Below are 18,313 nucleotides of genomic sequence, written 5' to 3' on the forward strand. Positions count from 1 at the left end.
AAAAATGACTTTTCTACAATTCTTAACCCTTTTTAAAGTAGAATCAGAAACACTTTATTTTTGGCAGAAATCTTCTAATAAAAGTTCTTTGGCTTTAAAAATGAATACTTACTCTTAAAAAGTAGTCCATGCAATTCATGAGGGCCTGCTCTGTGCAGGGCCTCAGCCCAGCACATGGTAAGGAGAACGTGAAAGTGTATCCTCACACTCTCCCAGTCTGGGAGCCAGCAGGCAAAGAAGTCATAGTGCCGTGACGGCCACGAGTTCAAACCACACTGTGGGGACACACGGAGAGAAGAAATGATTAAACGTATAACTTTATAAAATGCTCTTAGTTCCATGGTCACATTTAGAAATCTGTGCTGTGTATGCAATATAGAGCAGTATTGTCTGCTCAAGGGATTTGCTAAATGGTAGTTCAGACCTGAGATTGTGAATTTTGTCACTGACCTTTGGCAGAGCTAGTGTTTCCCAAGTCCTGTGGGCTTTCAGTGGCTGCCCTACTTTTAGAACGAGAGCTGCTGACAGTGCTGCAGCATTCTGAGAGTGAGTGATGCATTCATGTTGTCATAGAGACGGGAGACACGTCAGTGCACTTGTAGGTGTGTGTACTTGTTCTGTGTATTTGCCCTTCTTTTGACCGAGACTGAGCTCCGCATAGTTATGGCTGTTGAATTTGAGAAAAATAGGAAGGGATTGGGCTTCTCATTTTTGCCATTTAATCTCTGAGCTTCTTTTTTGTTTTTTGAGGGTTTTTTTGGGGGGGGGGGGTGGTTTTTTTTTATTTTTTATTTTTTTGAGACAGGATTTTTCTCTGTAGCTTTGGAACCTTTCCTGAAACTAGTTCTTGTAGACCAAGCTGGCCTAAAAATCACAGAGATCCGCCTTTCTCTGTCTCCTGAGTGCTGGGATTAAAGGCGTATGCCACTGTCTTTGGTAGTGACATTATGAAGATATTATCTTAGTCTTTTAATCTGTATTTTGAAGTAAATATTTAAAGAGTTGAAAGTACAACAATTTAAAAAGCTAGTGACAAAGGCAGTTAAAAGAATTATAAATGAACTTTTTATTGAAAATATTTTTTTAAATGTATATTTTGATCCCAGTTTCCAGACCCTTTTTATCCCCCCATCCAACTCCATGTCTTCTTTCTCTCTTTCTTTATAAAAAAAATCAATTACCCTGTCTCGAAAAACCAAAAAAAAAAATCAATTAAAAAGAAAAAAGAATAAAACAAAGCAACAGGCCAACAGAGAAAAAATACAAGACACACATACATGAGCACACACATAAAACCCCTAAAAAATGTTACATCAGAACCACAACAGATAAGCAAAAGACAAATAAATAAAAAACATTCCCAAATAAAGCATTATAAGATAAAACATCTCCAAAAATATTATTAAGCTCATTTTGTGTTTGCCATCTACTGTAGAATAGGGGGCCTGCACTTAAGTGTGCTTTGTATAACCAGTGAGACTCCATTGAAGAAAATTAGTTTTTCTTAACAAGCAATTATCAGTTGGAGATAGAGTCTGCATTAGGAATGGAGGCCTGTGCCCACTTCCCCTCTCAGTAGAGCCTGTCTGGCTTGGAGCCGCCATGGTCTCTGAGTTCGTCTGTGCACAGTCCTGTTGTGTTAGGAAGGCACGTTTCCATGGTGTCCTCCATCCCCACTGGCTCTCAGTCTTTCTCCTCTTCTCTATACTTTCCTGATCCCTGCATGCGGAGGGTTTGATGAAACAGCACATTTAGAATTGAGTGTTCAAGGTCTCTCTCTCTCTGCATACTGTCCAGTTGTGGGTCTCTGTGTTAGTTCACATCTACTGCTAGAGAAAACTTCTCTGATGATGGCTGAGTGAGACATTGATCTGTTTCCCAGCCAGGAATCAGTGATCTTTTATAGGGAAAATGGATAGGATATTTTTAAATCTGACTTCTCTTTAATTAAAGGTATAGGAAATTTCTAAATCATGGTTATGCTTAAAACTTATTTTTCTTTAGAAATTAAAATTTATTATTGCCATTATTTGTAAATAATATAATTAGATTCCCATTTTCCAAAATTGTCAGCATCTTACCAATCTAATAAATAAACCATTTCTTCACTGTTTGCTTGCTTAAACTTTGTTCTTAGTTTTAGTTGTTTTGTTTTAATTATAAAGATACTTTATTTCTGTATATTCAGATCTGAAATGCAAAGTCATATATTAAGTAAGGACCCAGTAGTGTTTCTGCTTGAAGCACTAGATCCATTGAAAGTCTAAATTTACAAATCTTTTATTGGTATTCTAGCTAATCTTATGTAGATAAATGTTGGGTATATCTTAGCCTTCTAGTGAAAAAGGCAGTGAATAAATAAATATAGAAGAAATGACATATAATGTAGACAAAATATATAATAATAATGCTCTTCATTAAAATAATGAAATATTTGAGATAGCCAAATAAGGAGTAGAGATGGAGTTGGACTCAGTCTTCAGAGGCTGTGACCCATTGTCCCCATTGGCTTCTGAGCCTATGACAAGCACAATATGGCAGGGAGTAGATGACCTAGCACAGCTGCTCACTTGATGACAGACAGAGAGCAGGAAGATCTTCAACCCTATTATCTCCTTCCAGGACACAGCACTAACAACCTTAGTTTTTTCAGTGATCAGGCTTCCAATACATGGTGTGTAGAGAAAATTTAAGATCCAAACCATAGGAGGGATAGAATCACATGCAGTATAAGGACAATCGCTTTATTAATTAATTAATTTATTTTTAACTTTATAATTGTATGGGTTTGTGGAGGTGGAGGAAGTCAGTCGAAAGCTTTGTAGAGTCAGGTCTCTCCTTGATGTAGGAGGGTCATCTGTCTATGTGTTACTTTCATTGGTTAATAAAGAAACTGTCTTGGCCCTTTGATAGGACAGAAAATTAGGTAGGCGGAGTAGACAGAACAGAATTGTGGGAGAAAGAAAGCAGAGTCAGGCAGACGCCTCAGGCAGTTGCCATGACTCTCCTCTCCGAGATAGACGCAGGTTAGGATCTTCCCAGTAAGCTACCACCTCGTGGTGCTACACACATTAATAGAAATGGGTTAAGCAAGATGAGAGAATTAGCCAATAAGAGGCTGAAACTAATGGGCCAGGCAGTGTTTAAATGAGTACAGTTTTGTGTAATTATTTCAGGTAAAGCTAGCCAGGCAGCTGGGAGCCAGGGAACGCAGCCTGCCACTCCCCACTACATCTCCTTCCATCTCTGTATGGGCTCCAGGGATTAAACTCAAGTCTAGGTTTGTGCATTAAGTGCCTTTACCCAGTAAGTTCTCACTGGCCTAATAGTTGCTATTTAAATAGATTAGTCAAAGAACATTCCATTTAAAAAGCTGATATTTGAACAGAGTTTGACAGAAGAAAGACAGTAAGTGTCATCTCTCCAAGCAAGAACCAAGACAGGAGTGTAGTGTGCGTGCGTGCGTGTGTGTGTGTGTGTGTGTGTGTGTGTGTGTGTGTGTGTGAGAGAGAGAGAGAGAGAGAGAGAGAGAGAGAGAGAGAGAGAGAGAGAGAAAGAGAGAGAGAGAGAGAGGCTGTATAACATACGCTATCCTTGGGTCCAGCAATCCCTTGCTTCAAACTTCTATGTGCTGGGATTATAAGTGTGTACTACACCTCTGGTGTGAATTTAATATTTTATTAGTATTTGAGAAAGAATTGAACAGATCTTTTAAGAGTGGCATAGGCTGGGAACTCTTCTGAGAGCAATGAGTGGATAAGCAACTGAGTTCACATGTCTCATAAATTCCTGTCAGTTTTTTTATATAAACAACATGTCTCCAAAATCAGGTTATTGATATATTGATTGTAATATGAATAATTTATCCCTAAAATAGAATTTATTTTGTTTTTATTTTGTCTATATGAATGTTTACCTTGGATGTACATGCTTGGATGTGGGCAACATGTGTGCCTAATACCTTCAGAGACCAGAGAAGGGTGTTGGATTCCCTGAAGGTGGAGTTACAGATGCTTGTGAGCCATGGTGTGGGTGCCAAGAATCAGGTCCTCTGGAAGAGCAGCCAGTGTTCTCAACCACTGAGGCAACAAACATAGTTTTTAAATTATAAAGCAGCAAAAACTAACAAGAGGGTTATAAATAATTCATCCCTCTGGTTTGGTAAAATTTCCTACTTTTCAATAAATATTTCAATAAATATATTCAATAAATATAGCTTGAAATTTTTCATTTTATTTTGTATTTTATATATGAGTGTTTTTCCTATATGAATGTGCACCATGTGTGTGCAGTGCCCATGGAGGCCAGAAGGGGTCATTGAATCTTCTGGAATTAGAGATAAAGACAGTTTGGGGTACCTTGTGGGTTCTGGAAATTGAACCTGCGTTATCTGGAAGAGCAGTCAGGGATCTTAACCACTGAGCTATATCTCCAGCACCAAATATTACTTTTGAGCAAGTCAATCAATATATAAATAGAAATACATATTATAACAACTGTTTATTCTGCTTGTATAATTAACATGTTTGTCATTATAGGCATGTGGTTGATAATTAAATGCTGAGACAAAAACTAAAATAGTACTATAAATTTATGATACCTGCTTTTCTTTCTGGAAACTTCATCTGATGAAAAGAAGGATTTTAATATATAACAGTAGCATTATCATACATGAAAAGTAGTACTGGCTTTGTAAAACTATCGAATAAATACTCACATTCAGGTATCCCTAATTATGCCAGAAATGCCTTAAGTAATCTCTATATCTCCAGCTTCCAGTCAAGATTCATATTTTCATTAGTGGTTATGTTATTTTAGTATTAGTTATATTAGTATCAATTTCAATTAACCTAGGCTGGGCTAATTGTCTTGTAAAATATCAGTGTTTTAAATTTATTTCATTGCAGTTTCATTCAAGCAAAGCCTGTGGCAATACTATGAGTGATGATCACTTTTGCACACCTTATCAAGTGTCATGTGGTCAGGATATCCCACTGGCGTTGCTAAGTCTAGTCTTTGATTAAGGAGTGGACACCATATCCTCCCTGTTTCAATTATTGTGCACTCCTTCGGTGATGTGAATGCCCTCTACTTTCTTAGTAGTTTCACAATCCATCCTCAATTATTTGTTCTAGTGAGAGGAGATACAACATGCTGCATTTTCAAAGTGATAATTCCCTCCTACTTTTTTGGTTTGTGTTCTTCAGTGAAATATATTAGTTCCGTTTTTTTTTTTTCTTGAGTTCATATTTGAAGCTGCCCTGGTGTATACAGAAGTTCCTTGTAGTCACCCACCACCTCAGTTTCTATACTTTTTCATTTCCTCTCTTCCACAATGATCTTTGCACCGTGTGTGTGTGTGTGTGTGTGTGTGTGTGTGTGTGTGTGTGTGATGTTCCTTATAAAGCAGAGCATAGTTAAAGTCCATGATCTCTGTGGCAAGGGCCATGACAACAGGCGGGCATGGTACTGGACTAGCTGAGAGCTCACATAGTGAAACAACATTTGTAAAGCAGGGACAGAGATGAGACACTTGGAATGGCATGAACTTTTGGAACCACAAGGAACCTCTAGTTTTTCCTAAACAATTCCACCAACTAGGAGCCAAGTATCAAAACAAAAGAACCTATGTGGGGCATTCTTATTTAAATCACCACAGCCAGAAACTGCAGCACTTAAACTCCATAGTCTTCTCTGTTGATGGTGGAGAGACCTTTGGTCTGAGTCGGACAGTGAGCCATGAGAAGCTGGTGGAATACTGTGTCCACTTAGCAGCATACTCGTAGTAGGTTCTCTGCTAGAGCCTGTCACCTGTCTAGCCATAGGTTCTCAGCCTGATAATGGTGCCAGGTATGAATTTATTCTTGTGAAGAGAAACAGATCTAATCAGAGTGGCCAGTTACCCCCATTGTGCTTGACCACTCTTGTACCAGTGGGCATATCTTGCCAGGCCATTGTTGTAGCTCCCAGGCTTCACTGATGGCTGTGACTGATGATAACTTTTCTCCACTGGTAGCTGGCTTAGCAGCTTCCCGCACTGTGAAAACTAGTCAGTAGGGAGGAAACACTCAGGTCAGTACTAGCTTGATTAGGCTACGAATATGTGGTATCTTCAGCAATTGTGTCTTACAGTAAGGTTCTGGGGAGTGACTAAGAGCCGTGTCAGTAATCCGTGATGTTTGTGGGTCTGTAGGACCTTGCTGGCCAAGAATTCCAAAAGAAGCAGCTGGTTTCTGGCTACCACCTTATTTCTTAGACTGTGATTTCTAGTAGGGGCACAGTGCCTTATTGTAGGTAACTCATTCATCCTCTCTCTCTCTCTCTCTCTCTCTCTCTCTCTCTCTCTCTCTCTCTCTTTCTCTCTCTCTCTCTGTGTGTGTGTGTATGTGGTAGTAGTAGTAGTAGTAGTGGTAGTAGGTGTCCATGTGTACTTTTAAAAAGTCTTTGGTGTTACAAGCCCCTTCCCATACTCCCTCCTCTACCCTTCACTGCACTCCCAAACCCCAGTACAGCTCTTCCTACTCCGATAGTCTCTTTTAACCCTTTATCTATCCCCTTTTCATTGAAAGACCCTTCCTCATGGCTCCTTAATTTTCTGGCCTTTCTGGATGTTCGAAATGACACACACACACACACACATATTCAAATATTAAAAGTTAACATCCAGAGATGAGAGAAAATGTGATGTTTTTCTTTCTGTGGCACCTCCCTTAGAATGATTGTTTCAACCTCCATCCATTTACTTGAAATTTTCATTTTTCTTAATAGCTTAAGAGTATTCCATTGTGCAGATATATCACATGTTTAGGCTGTTTCAATTTCCTAGCTGTTGTGTCTAAAGCAGCACTGAACATGGATGAGTAGGCCTCTCTAAGCTGGATATGGAGCACTTGGGTACTCCATATACCCAAGAGTGGTATAACTGACTAATAAGTAGATTTATTTTTACATTTTTGAGAAACCCCTCACTGACTTCTATTATGAATTTATCAGTTTACACTCCCACCAGAGCAAAGAGGTGCCCTCCTCTTTCCATGCCCATCACCCATGCCACCATCTGTTGCTCTTTCTTCTTCCTCTTTTCTTCTTCTTCTTTAACCTTAGCCATTCTGACTTGGGGAAAATAAAATATCAAAGAAATTTTAATTTGCAATTCCTTATTACCTAAGGATGTTGGCAATTTTTAACTGTCCCTCAGTCATTTGTATTTCATTTTTTGAAAACTCTGTTTAGTTATGTGGCCCATTTTTAGCTGGGTTGTTTTCTTGTTCTTGATGTTTTTTTCCCAGTTCTTTATATGTTCTAAATCCTAACCCTCTGTGTTGCTGCTAAAGATTTTTTCCTATTCTGTAATCTGCCTCTCTACTTGAATGATAGTATCTTTTTCCAAGTGGATATTTTAATTTCAAGAGGTGTCGTTTATTAATTGTTGGTTGTAATGCCTGAGCTATTAGAGTCTTGTTCAGAAAATTCTTTCTTGAGCCAGTGAGTTCAAGCATATTTCCTCCTTTGTCCTCTATCAGAGTCGGGATATCAGTCTTTTTAAGTTCCATATGAAATATTTTTTTAACTTATGTGAAGAATTGCATTGGAATTTTGATGAAAATGGCACTGAGTCTGTAGTTGCTTTGGTAGAATGGCCATTTTCACAACATTAATCCTGTCAGTCCATGAGCGTGGACGTTTTTCCATCTTCTGGTATCTTCTTCAGTTTCTCTCTTCAGTATCTTAAAATTTTCATTATGCAAATCTTTCACTTCTTTGGTTAAATTTATTCCAAGTTTTTGTTTGTTTTTTGTTGTTGAGTTTTTGTTTGTTTTGAGGCTTTTGCGAATGGTGTTGTTTCCTTAATTTCTTTCTCAGTGTGTTTGTCATTTGTATCTATGAAGACTACTAAATTTTTTATGTTAATCTTGTCTTCTGAATTGTTGCTGGATGAGTTTATCAACTATAGAAAGTTTAGGGTATTTTACATATTGAATCAGATCATATGCAAATAAGGAGACTTACACTGTTTTCCTTTTCTGTTTGCATCCCCTTATGTATTTGAGTTGTCTTACTTCTCCAGCTAAAACCTGGGATTGTATTCAACAGGGTTGGAGAGAATGTTGTACCTGTTCTTATGTCCTTTCATGTGAACCACTTCACCTTTGACTGTTTCCTTGCTTGTAATGTCAAAGGTTCGCTCTGTATTTTTCCTGCCCCCAAGACCTATCATTTCCTTAACAGTTTTGATGCTATAAATAGATAATGGAATCCAGAGGCTGCATTCTAGGGCTCAGTGTATTTGTGTTTGCTTGTGAGTCATCCCTCTTAGGCTCTATCACTCAATAAACATATCTAGAAATGGGTTTATAATACAGCCTCAAGTTTAAATTCCTTTCATATTTGTATGCTTTAGGTTTTCATAACATGAACTTGTCATTTATCAAAAACAAAGGTTACAGCCAGGCAGTAGTGGTGCACCTTTAATCCCAGCACCAGGAGACAGTGGAAGGTGAGTTTCTTAAGATGGATGCCAGCCTAGTCCTCCAGAGCTAGTTCCAGGACAGCCAGGAATACATAGAGAAACCCTATCTCAAAATAAATAAGTAAATAATCAAACAAACAACAACAACAAAAGATTACAAATATTTTCTCCACTTTTCCATTTGACTTTGAAATATGGAAACCTTGTTTAGAAGAGGTTTCCCCATACCTGAGTTGGCAGCACAGTTTACCTGTTTTCATCTAAGATTAGGATGTCTTCATTTGTAGTGTTTAATTATCTGATGCATTTTGAATATATTTTACTGGTATAGATTGTAAGACAGAGATGAATTTTTTCAAAATGTCCATCTAGTTGTGCAACACCTCAAACCAAAAACAGTCTCTTCATTCTTGTATGCTAATATGCATTTGACTCTTTTTAAAAGAATATTTTAAATATTTCTGTTGGTCTGTATGTCAACTCAAGTCAGTCCTGCATTGTTTTAGTTAAGGAGGCTTCTTCACCCTTAAATATCCTTTATGCTTTTCTTATTTTGTTTTACTTCCGTTTGGTTGTTTTTTTTTTTTAAAGAAATGAAACCGTTTTTTGGATAATGTCAGAATAGACAACTCCAAAGCAATACTAACTAACATAATAACAAAATAGAAATTCACAAAGCAGGATATAAAGTATAATATCTAAAACTAATACATTTTACATATTCAAGAAAATTAGAAGACATGATGAAAGAAAATATCTCATTTACATGGACAGTGTCAAAGATGAAATTTTTGATAATGTGGGAAATGTACAGAACAGTATGAAAAAAGTGTTAAAATATTTCTGAAATGAACAATTTTCTTGAAGAAATGTTAAGACATTCTGTCCTTTGTGCCAATGTAACACTGTATTGTCAGTTCTTCTCAAAATAATATGTGAGTTTAATAAGATTTTTGTTAAAATAGAGGTTTCTTTCCCCAGAATCAGATAAACTGATCTAAAATTCACATGGACCATGAAAGAATACCTAGAAAAATATTGAGAGCTAATGGGACAGAGAGAAGCCAGAAGAATTGAACACAGCTGAATACCAGTCCATCTCCATGAGGTGGCTGGGAACAGAGCACTGTGAGGTCCCAGCTGGATGTTCAGCCCGTGTGTGCTTCTTCCTTCTGCTTTGTACATTTCAGAAGCACTTGCTGTTTTAGTACCTTTTGTTAAACTTAACAGGAGCTCCCTGCCTTCTACGACTTCTACTGGAACATAATGGTTTTTATTTCATTTCTCAAGGCAAGTTCATGTATGCTGTGAATATGTTTCATTACCATCGGTTAATTAAGAAGCTTGTTTGGCCTATTGTAGGGCAGAATAAAACCAGGCAGGAACAGAAATATGTAGAGAGAGTAGGTAGAGCCAAAGAGACAACATGTAGATGCCGCTGGAACCTTAATGGTAGACCACATCCTCACGGTGATACACAGATTAATAGAAATGGATTAATTTAAGATGTAAGAGCTAACTAGAAATACGCAGTGTTGTAATTAATATAGAGTCTGTGTGATTATTCAAATCTGGGCTGCTGGGAAACATAAGAGCTGTCTCTGCTTACAGCAAGTGCCATGATCATGTCAACTCTTCTAAAGGAAAGCATTTAACTAGGGCTGGCTTATAGTTTAGAAGTTTAATCTATGGTCATCATAGCAGGAAACAGCAGTGTGGAGGCAGACAAGGTACTGGAGAAGGAACAGAGAGTTCTACTGCAGGTAGAGAATGGCTGACTTGACCTTCTGAAACTGTCAAGTTCTGCCCCAGTGGCACACTTCTTCCAACAAGACCACACCTCCTCCAAGGCCACACCTCCTAATAGTGCCACTCCCTCCTATGAGTCTATGGGACGATTTTCATTCAAAACACCACAACAAGTAATCAAAGCATAATTCATTTATTCTCTACTTGCTGTGCCTTTCATGTGGCCTGATGGAAATCTTTGGTGGAATTTTTTTCTTTCAGAAAAGGTCAACTTTTTTTTATTCCTTCAATGGTTAGATGAGGCCCATTTACACAGTGGAGAGCAACTTACCTTATTCAGGTTCTTCTGGTTTAACTGTGACTACTGTCCAATAGAATGCCTTCAGAGAAACACCTGGACTAGTGTTTGACTCAGTGTCTGGATACCGTGGCTTAGGCAAATTGACATGTGAAGTTAACCAGCACAGTAAACCATGTATGTGTTTTCAGGTGTGTGTGCCAATAAACGGAAAGCCAGAGTCAGATGTAGACTTTTAAATTAAGACCTACTGGAAGAGGAAGCTGTTTCAGACATCTCTATAGTGGTTCCTTTTTATATGTTCTTAACTTGAGCCTCAGCAAACAAGTACTACTGTGTTTTCAAACTGTTATTTCTGCATGATATTGAAACAAAGCAAAGATTATAATTTATGTAATCCATTTCTAAAATTGCTGTCTTTGGAGTCTGAGGTGATGGCTGAGTGGTTAGAGTGCTTACCACACAAGCCCCGAGGACTGCAGTTCAAATCTCCAGTAGCAGTAAATGACATATGCACTCGGCATCCTGTCAGTGATCTCACAGCCCAAGCAGTGGAGATCAGTCAGCAAGCTGGCTAGCTAGATTGGTCATTTGTGTCTGTGAGCTCTGGGTTTGAGTACCCTAAAGATGTTACCAGAAACTTTCTGTAGCAAGCAAAGGAAGAATATACCCAATGCCAATGTTTGACCTATACACACACACAAGAATGTAGTTTCTGACATTCTGCTCTTGAAATTGAAAACTGAAATCTGAAAGGTTTTTCTTTTTTTCCACTACAATTGTTGTTCAAGCTTTTAATAATGTAAATAAAGGGAATGTTTTGTTTTGTTCTTATCCTTTTAAATTACTTTTTATTTCTAACTAAACAAGACAACTCTCACTTGAAAGCAAATGAGCCACTCCACACTCTTCTCCTTGAGTGCAGCTAGGATAGAGGATATGGGGGACAATAGAAATTGCACAAATTAACAAGAACCAAAATTGTTTAAAATTTTTCCAATTTTTGTCTTTTTTTTTTTACTCAAAGGTAAGATCAGTCTGTGAATAAATGCCTTTTCCTTGGGGTTACCTTAAAAACTTTACACTTAAGGAAAAACCCTGCCTAGTTTGCTCTACTTTGTTTTTTCAGTCCAGAACAGTTCTGCTTTATTTTACTATCTCATCTTTTTCTCTGAGTGCCATATAGCACTCAGTAAATATTAGTTGGTTGGACCAAGGCTCTAAAGGACTTCATAAGCTATTGGCAAACAATAGGCCCTGAAAATGTGGAAGGGGTTGTTTTTGTATTGCTTGAAGGCATGTTTTGTTTTCTGACTAGAATTTACTGAATGGTGCATCAAATTTCTTATTTTCCTGTCTCTAGAAGACTGTGACAGACACCCTCAGCTTCCTCAGTGCTGACATGCACCACCGTGCTCAGCTCTTGAAGAAAAAAAAAGGTTAAATGAAGCAAAGCTGCATTCTTAAATGTATAATGCTTCATTTTTATAGATGTTATAGTTTTGTTTTGATCTCCCCTCACCCTATTTAAGAAAAATCAGATAAGTACTTACAAAAGAGTGTAACTTAACATTTTGCTTAACCTGGGAATTTTGTGAATTGCTAATAGTAGACTTCGTAGTTCTCACCTCCAGAGTCTGTGTGACAGTCATTAGCATTATTTGATCAAACCATTTTAATATATTGTTACAAACCCACATGTTTGCTACTGGACAGACACTAAAAAGTAAGTGAGACCCACATCTGTGTTCATTTTTAGTTTGAGCCTGACTTTGAACTAGTGTCTTACAGATCAGATGCGGGGTGTTATGTATTTTACAGGATTCTTATGACAAAGAAATATAATAAAGGACACTGGGAACAAAAAGATAAGTCCACATGTGATAAAGGGTATTTCTCAAGATTAGCCATTATTGTTGCCATTGTAAAGAGAGAGAAAGCAGAACTTTCTGACAGCCTATGGTGACTGAATAAATAACAGAATATATCACAGTAGGAGGCCACATCAAAGAGAAATTCAGATGGGTTTATTTATTCTTTTGGGGAAATAAGGAAGCAGGGATTCTTTCACAGCTTCTATGGTGTTACATTATAAATCTAATGACCTCAAGTGAGAAATAGGACTTTCCCAGAAGAATTGCAGCCAAGATCAGATCATGGTAGAACTTTTGTGCTGAGAACAGCATATGAATATCATCAACAGTTGTTAGATGCCTCCTGAGGGGGGAAAGTGGCTTAGCTGACCTCACCAACTGTTCCTGACCAGAGAATTGGTGACAGTTTGGACAAATCCTGTCTTCTAAGGAACATTTCTTTCTTATGAACTCTATGATGTTTTCAAGGTAATGAGCATAATAACCAAATAACCAAAGCTTTCTTCCTTTCCGCAGCATTTATCAACACAGAAAGAAGGCCTTGCATCCGTCAAGTAGATGCACCACCAATGGTAAGGGACTCTCTCTCCCTCCCTCTCCCCTCCCTCTCCCCTCCCCTTGTTAAGACCAATTAGAAACTACAGAATGGTGCTGGTTGATGACACCGTTCCTGAAAACACTTGCACCTTCTCTTTCCCAAAGTTACAGCCCTATGAGAAATTAATTTCATGTTGACAATAAAAGAAAACCTAATTTTTGCCAAAATATAGGAAAATAATATGCAATCTTAACAGCCACGTGTTCATATTTCAACCTAAAATAATTTATACTTTTAATATTGTAAATATATAATATTATACTTGCTTTTAAGATGAATTATTTTCTAGAATAGTATTACTTAGAGTGGGTGTTTTATTATAGTAAAATAATTCCCTATTGCTCAATTTCTCTTAAAAGTTATTTTACTGCATTATTATGGGAGTGATATTGTGCCTGTTGTCTAGACAACAAAAGACAGTTAGTTATACTATTTACTGTAGTAACATGCATAGAATGGTATTTTCTTTTAGTCTCTGAACATGCTTGTATGAAATAAGCCCAGGTGACTGGTTTTCAGTTGGAATTTTCCTAAGATAATGTCATCTAGACGACATCTGCTTTCCCTTCAGCATAGTCTCCTCATCGTTTGGATAAGTCTTCCAAGCTCTTCAAATAACTCACCATTTCCTGTTGTGAGAAACAGCTCATCATTTTAAATGAAATAGAGACAATATTGAACTACATTTGGATATTGTCTTGTGATTAAAAATTGCCTTCCTAGAAAATTGACTTTATTATATATTTGATTAGTTTAATGTGTTTTATCATTTAAGGCACATGATATGTATGTGATATTAGTCACCAATAAAACCATGAAAAATATTCAACTGTAAGGTCGTTCCAGTTTTCCATAGTAAGTACACTAAGAGAGTAGCCACAACATTGTGTAAGTTTGATTCATTACTAAAATTAGAAGCTGAATTTAAAATAAATTTGTTATTTTTAATGTATTTAAGTAATGTACTCAGTCTTTAGATTATTTTCATACTTTTGAAATTTAATTTAATCTTACAGGCATTCCTATGGCACCTGTGTCAAATTTCTGGTTCATATGTAGATTCTAGAACCCTAAAAAGTGCAACCCATCAGTTTTCTTGTTATGTAGTTTCTGAGATGATTATAGATGAATTTCTGTTGTTAACTGGTGAAGTATTAGAGCCTAATCCCCATGGAATCAAGAGCAGGGATGCTATTAGCATTTATGGCAGGTGTACAGTAATGACCCCAGAAGACCCCTGAAGTCGGAGCTGGTTCTCATGCATGTAGTGCTTGGCTGTTGTCTTACGATTCTGCTCCCCGGGCTGGATCATGAATGGTAACTACCAATGTATTCATACGTTTTACCCCATGCAGTCAACACATTTTTGCATACACGCCATATACACGTGTGCGTGTGTGTGTGTGTGTGTGTGTGTGTGTGTGTGTATGAACTCCCCAAACCTCCAGCTCTCTTTTTATACGTTGTTCTGAGGTAGGACCAGCTACTCTGGTGTTCCTTTGCTACAAACTGAAGAATGTTTTGCCCGCTGCTGCAGTCCTTCAGCCTGCTGACAGTCTTGGCCCTTCCCCACAGAATCACAAGTCTTTTCATTATCTGATTCCCTGAGGTTCTCAGTACAGATTAAGTCTGACTTTTGCAGAAGTACAGTTCTACATAACTTTTGTCCTTGAGCTCTTTGTTTAAGAGACCAATATATTTATGGGAAAAAGAAAGCAATCAGTCCTTAAAAGTTATCACCATGAGATATTTGTAAATGCAAACCTTGTATTCCCTGTCCTGGAGAGCTCATGTATTAAGCCCCTTTTGTGCCCAAAAACAAAATAGAAAGGGAATCACCCAAGATTTGAAAATGGCTGGTGCTGGACCCTAAGTGACATCTTGACTTGTCTGGAAACCTCAGTGCCCCTCAGTCCTACCTGTTACCGTTCTTTCTTTGCTCTTGCTCCTAGTGCACCAGCCAACAGCCCATGCCTTGTAGAGTGCTAAATGCTAGTTGTGACTCTTTAGCCATGAGGCCAGGGAGTAACTGATATTTCTCACCTCTGTCCCAGGGAATGCTGTGCTGCTTCTTCATAGTCCCAGGTGGAATTCTGAAGAGTTTTCAGTTAAATATATGGTTATGGGGTGATTTTGCTTCTTAACACTGTAATGCTGTGCCACATAAGTAAATATAGCTTAGCCTGAAAACAAAAGCACCGCTGTGCCTTTGTTCTGCACTGCCCTCTTTTCAATTGACTTACTTACTTTTTTATTTTCATTTGTTACATGAGCACCTGATGGGTTCAGGGGTATTGTCTTTGGCATACATAGCACCCTGTTTTTGCATTACCTTTAATGGAAGTTAGGGCTGTGCCTGAATGGATTGATGCCCTGCATCAGAATGAGTCAGACCTCCCTCTTGATTTCTGTGCTGAGCTGATGTTTCGCTTTTCCTTGTTTTGGAAGTGAGGACTGAGTCTGTGGCCTGACATGTTAGGCAGGTGCTCTCCCACTGAGCTGCACTCCCAGCCCTGCACATGCCGAGGTCTTGGTCTTGTCTCTGCCTAAGAGTGCATTTCCAAGGTACTTTTTTCAAAAAAAAACAAAAAACAAAAAAAGGAGATGAATTAAGTATACATATCTAAAACTATCTCTCAGTATTCTTTGTGCAATCATATTTTATTTGATAGTATAACTTTTAAAAATATAATAGAAGTTGGTCATCTCTGCCTTCTGGCAGAGTCTTAGGCAAGTTATTGGACGTTAGCCTAATATTCTTTTGTGTAGCTAACCTGTTAGGCCTGCTTGTACATTATAGACTTTATTTTATATGTACCTAATATCCCAGTTCTGATTTGAAGATTAAAACTGGAACTTTCTTCGTGTTGACTTTTTTGCTGAAGAGTATTCACTTGAACACTCTACAAAAACGCAATTAGTCAATTATATGAAAATTAGATGATTATAGAAAGATTATATGAAAATAGATTATGCCCTTTAAAGACTGGCCTGTGCACCTGCTGATGGCCTGTGGCAAGGTAAGGGTAAATTATCAGCCTCTTAATTTTTCAGAGGTCCTTGTCTGAACCCTGGAAGGCAGGTGTAAAAGTTAGTTAATAGTTAAGTCAGCATAGGCGTGAGTCCTTTATTTGCTTTAAATGAAGGACTTATTTGCAAATCAAAAAGAAGCCCCAACCAACATGAGTAAAGGTTCCTCGGAAACACAGTTAAAGTATACCTGCCTTTTAATATGCATAGTATGTCATTTTATGTTTTGTGGCATGTTATTATGCTTGCAGAAGGCATTAAAACATAGTAAGCCATGCCAAAGGTATACATGCTTCTTAGTGAGTTGAGTTTTGTTTTTTAATCTCCTCAATAAAATAATAAAGCAAAATGCAAACTATCAAAATGGCCTATTCTGATTAATGACTTGAGTTTTTTGCAAAGTTCCTACCTTTCACATCTGTAACAATTACTAATATGCTTGCTCTTAATTTGTTCAGTGATCCTGTTACTGAGCACACATTTTCTTTTAATAGATGGATTTGAAGCAGTTTTAAGATTACAGTTTATATTTTCTAAGAAGTTTTTATTTGTATATCTGCTACAACAGGTTCAGACAAAGTACAGTCTGTTATTAGGTTTATGCCTGTTGTGAAATACCTATCATTTGTCAAAGTAGCCCTTTCATCATTAGGATTTAAAATATCCAAATTGACTTGAAATTTAAATGTTGGCTCAATAGTTGTTCTTACATTCATTCTTTGGATTAACAGTAAAGTTTTTAAAGGTTAACTGATAAATTTTTGTCACATAACTTATTAGTATTAAACCTTAAAGTTTTAGACTTGTTTTGTTACTTATTAAATATTTGAGGTGTTCACGGTATTGCTTGGCCTCAATACTAAATTTATTCATAAATTTATTGATTGAGTCATACAAAGTAAATTTTATTGTGTCTCTTTGAAATTTTATGATAGGTCTTATTTTGCAGCATTTTGAATCATTATTGCTATATTGTTTTCATTGTTTAGCCCTGATGTTGACAGGGCTACACACTGTATTACTACATTTTATAAAAATAGTTTTTATACATATACTTGTGTACAGTATGACAGTTTCATGTTTAATGTATTGTGTGTAATATCATACTTGTAGGTAAAAGTATGGATTTAAATGAAATGTCTTGATTCAAAGGGCACACTTTATCTTCTCCAATGTATAGCATTTTCCAGGAATTCATAGCATGTAAACTGAGGTGACTATGCCCCTATAAAGCTCATAAAGTAGAACCTATGGTTGATCTCTTCCTGTAGGTAATTGTAGGGTGGGGAGGGAACCTGTAAACTATAAGGTTTTATAGCTTGCCATAAAAGAGCCTGTTTTCATTTATCAATGAAGTAGCAATTCAAAGCAGTTCTGCTAAAATTTCTACTGAAACTTGAAAACAAATGCAAAATAGGTGCTCTTTTAAAACCATTTATAACTGTTCATAATAAACATTATATTTAGTGCTTTCACATTCTTTTCTCCTCAGAACATTGTAAGTTATAAAGCCTGTGTTAATTTTCTCCCATTGCCACTCCATTGACATTGTTTTGTAGATTTCATTCTAGTTCTCTTTTTGCTTTACTATTTTTATTAATCCATCAGACTTAATTCTAAAATGGTCCTATCTCTGGAGCACTATAAAGTAACAGCGATATGAACTTAATTCTAAAGTACCAGCAGATACACAGTTTACATGGGAAAACAGTATGGCAAGCATTATTGAAATACCAAAACAGAACCCACAAAACATATAATCCATGTATTCATAAACTAGGAAACGTGTCTTTAACTAGTTCTTGCATCCATAAGAAAGATGACCTATATACAGTTTTTTAAAAAGTATAAAAGACCAACCAGGCTCAGAGCAATTATGAAAGGGATTTCATGTCACCATGCCAGCGTGTATACAAGTACAGGAATACAGAATAGGCCTGAATGCTGTAAGGATTCTCAGGACCAGAGTTATTTGGGAATGCAGGTTAGGGTAAGTTTGTACTAAACTGGATCTTACAAGAGGGACAAACTTTAAAAAGTAATAGGACATTCCAGACTGAAGTGGCCATGTAACCAAAGATCATAGGAAGAAGCGCACACAGTTTATAAACTGATAGACACCTCTCCTTAGTCACAGAGAAAGATTCCATAATCCCTTTCATCTATCCTTGACTCTAAAGCCAGAACCATGTGGCCAAAGCTGCCAAGTTCTGTTGCTTCCTGGGACTGGAGCATTTTCCCACAAACCCCACTCAGTTACATCTTCACCAGCTTTCTGTTTTCAGTGGTTTTCT

General features: G+C 37.2%; 1 protein-coding gene across 1 annotated transcript in view; it reads left to right on the forward strand.

Annotated features, from left to right (window-relative positions):
* The window catches only part of Ahi1 (Abelson helper integration site 1), a 150,591-nt gene that overhangs the window by 93,067 nt on the left and 39,211 nt on the right, over positions 1 to 18,313 (forward strand). The window contains exon 19 of the mRNA XM_038339840.1: positions 12,908 to 12,963. Coding sequence (XP_038195768.1) covers positions 12,908 to 12,963 — 56 coding nt within the window. The remainder of the gene's footprint in view (positions 1 to 12,907; positions 12,964 to 18,313) is intronic.

This window comes from Arvicola amphibius, chromosome 8 (assembly GCF_903992535.2).
Source record: "Arvicola amphibius chromosome 8, mArvAmp1.2, whole genome shotgun sequence".
In the NCBI taxonomy this organism is placed as follows: domain Eukaryota; kingdom Metazoa; phylum Chordata; class Mammalia; order Rodentia; family Cricetidae; genus Arvicola; species Arvicola amphibius.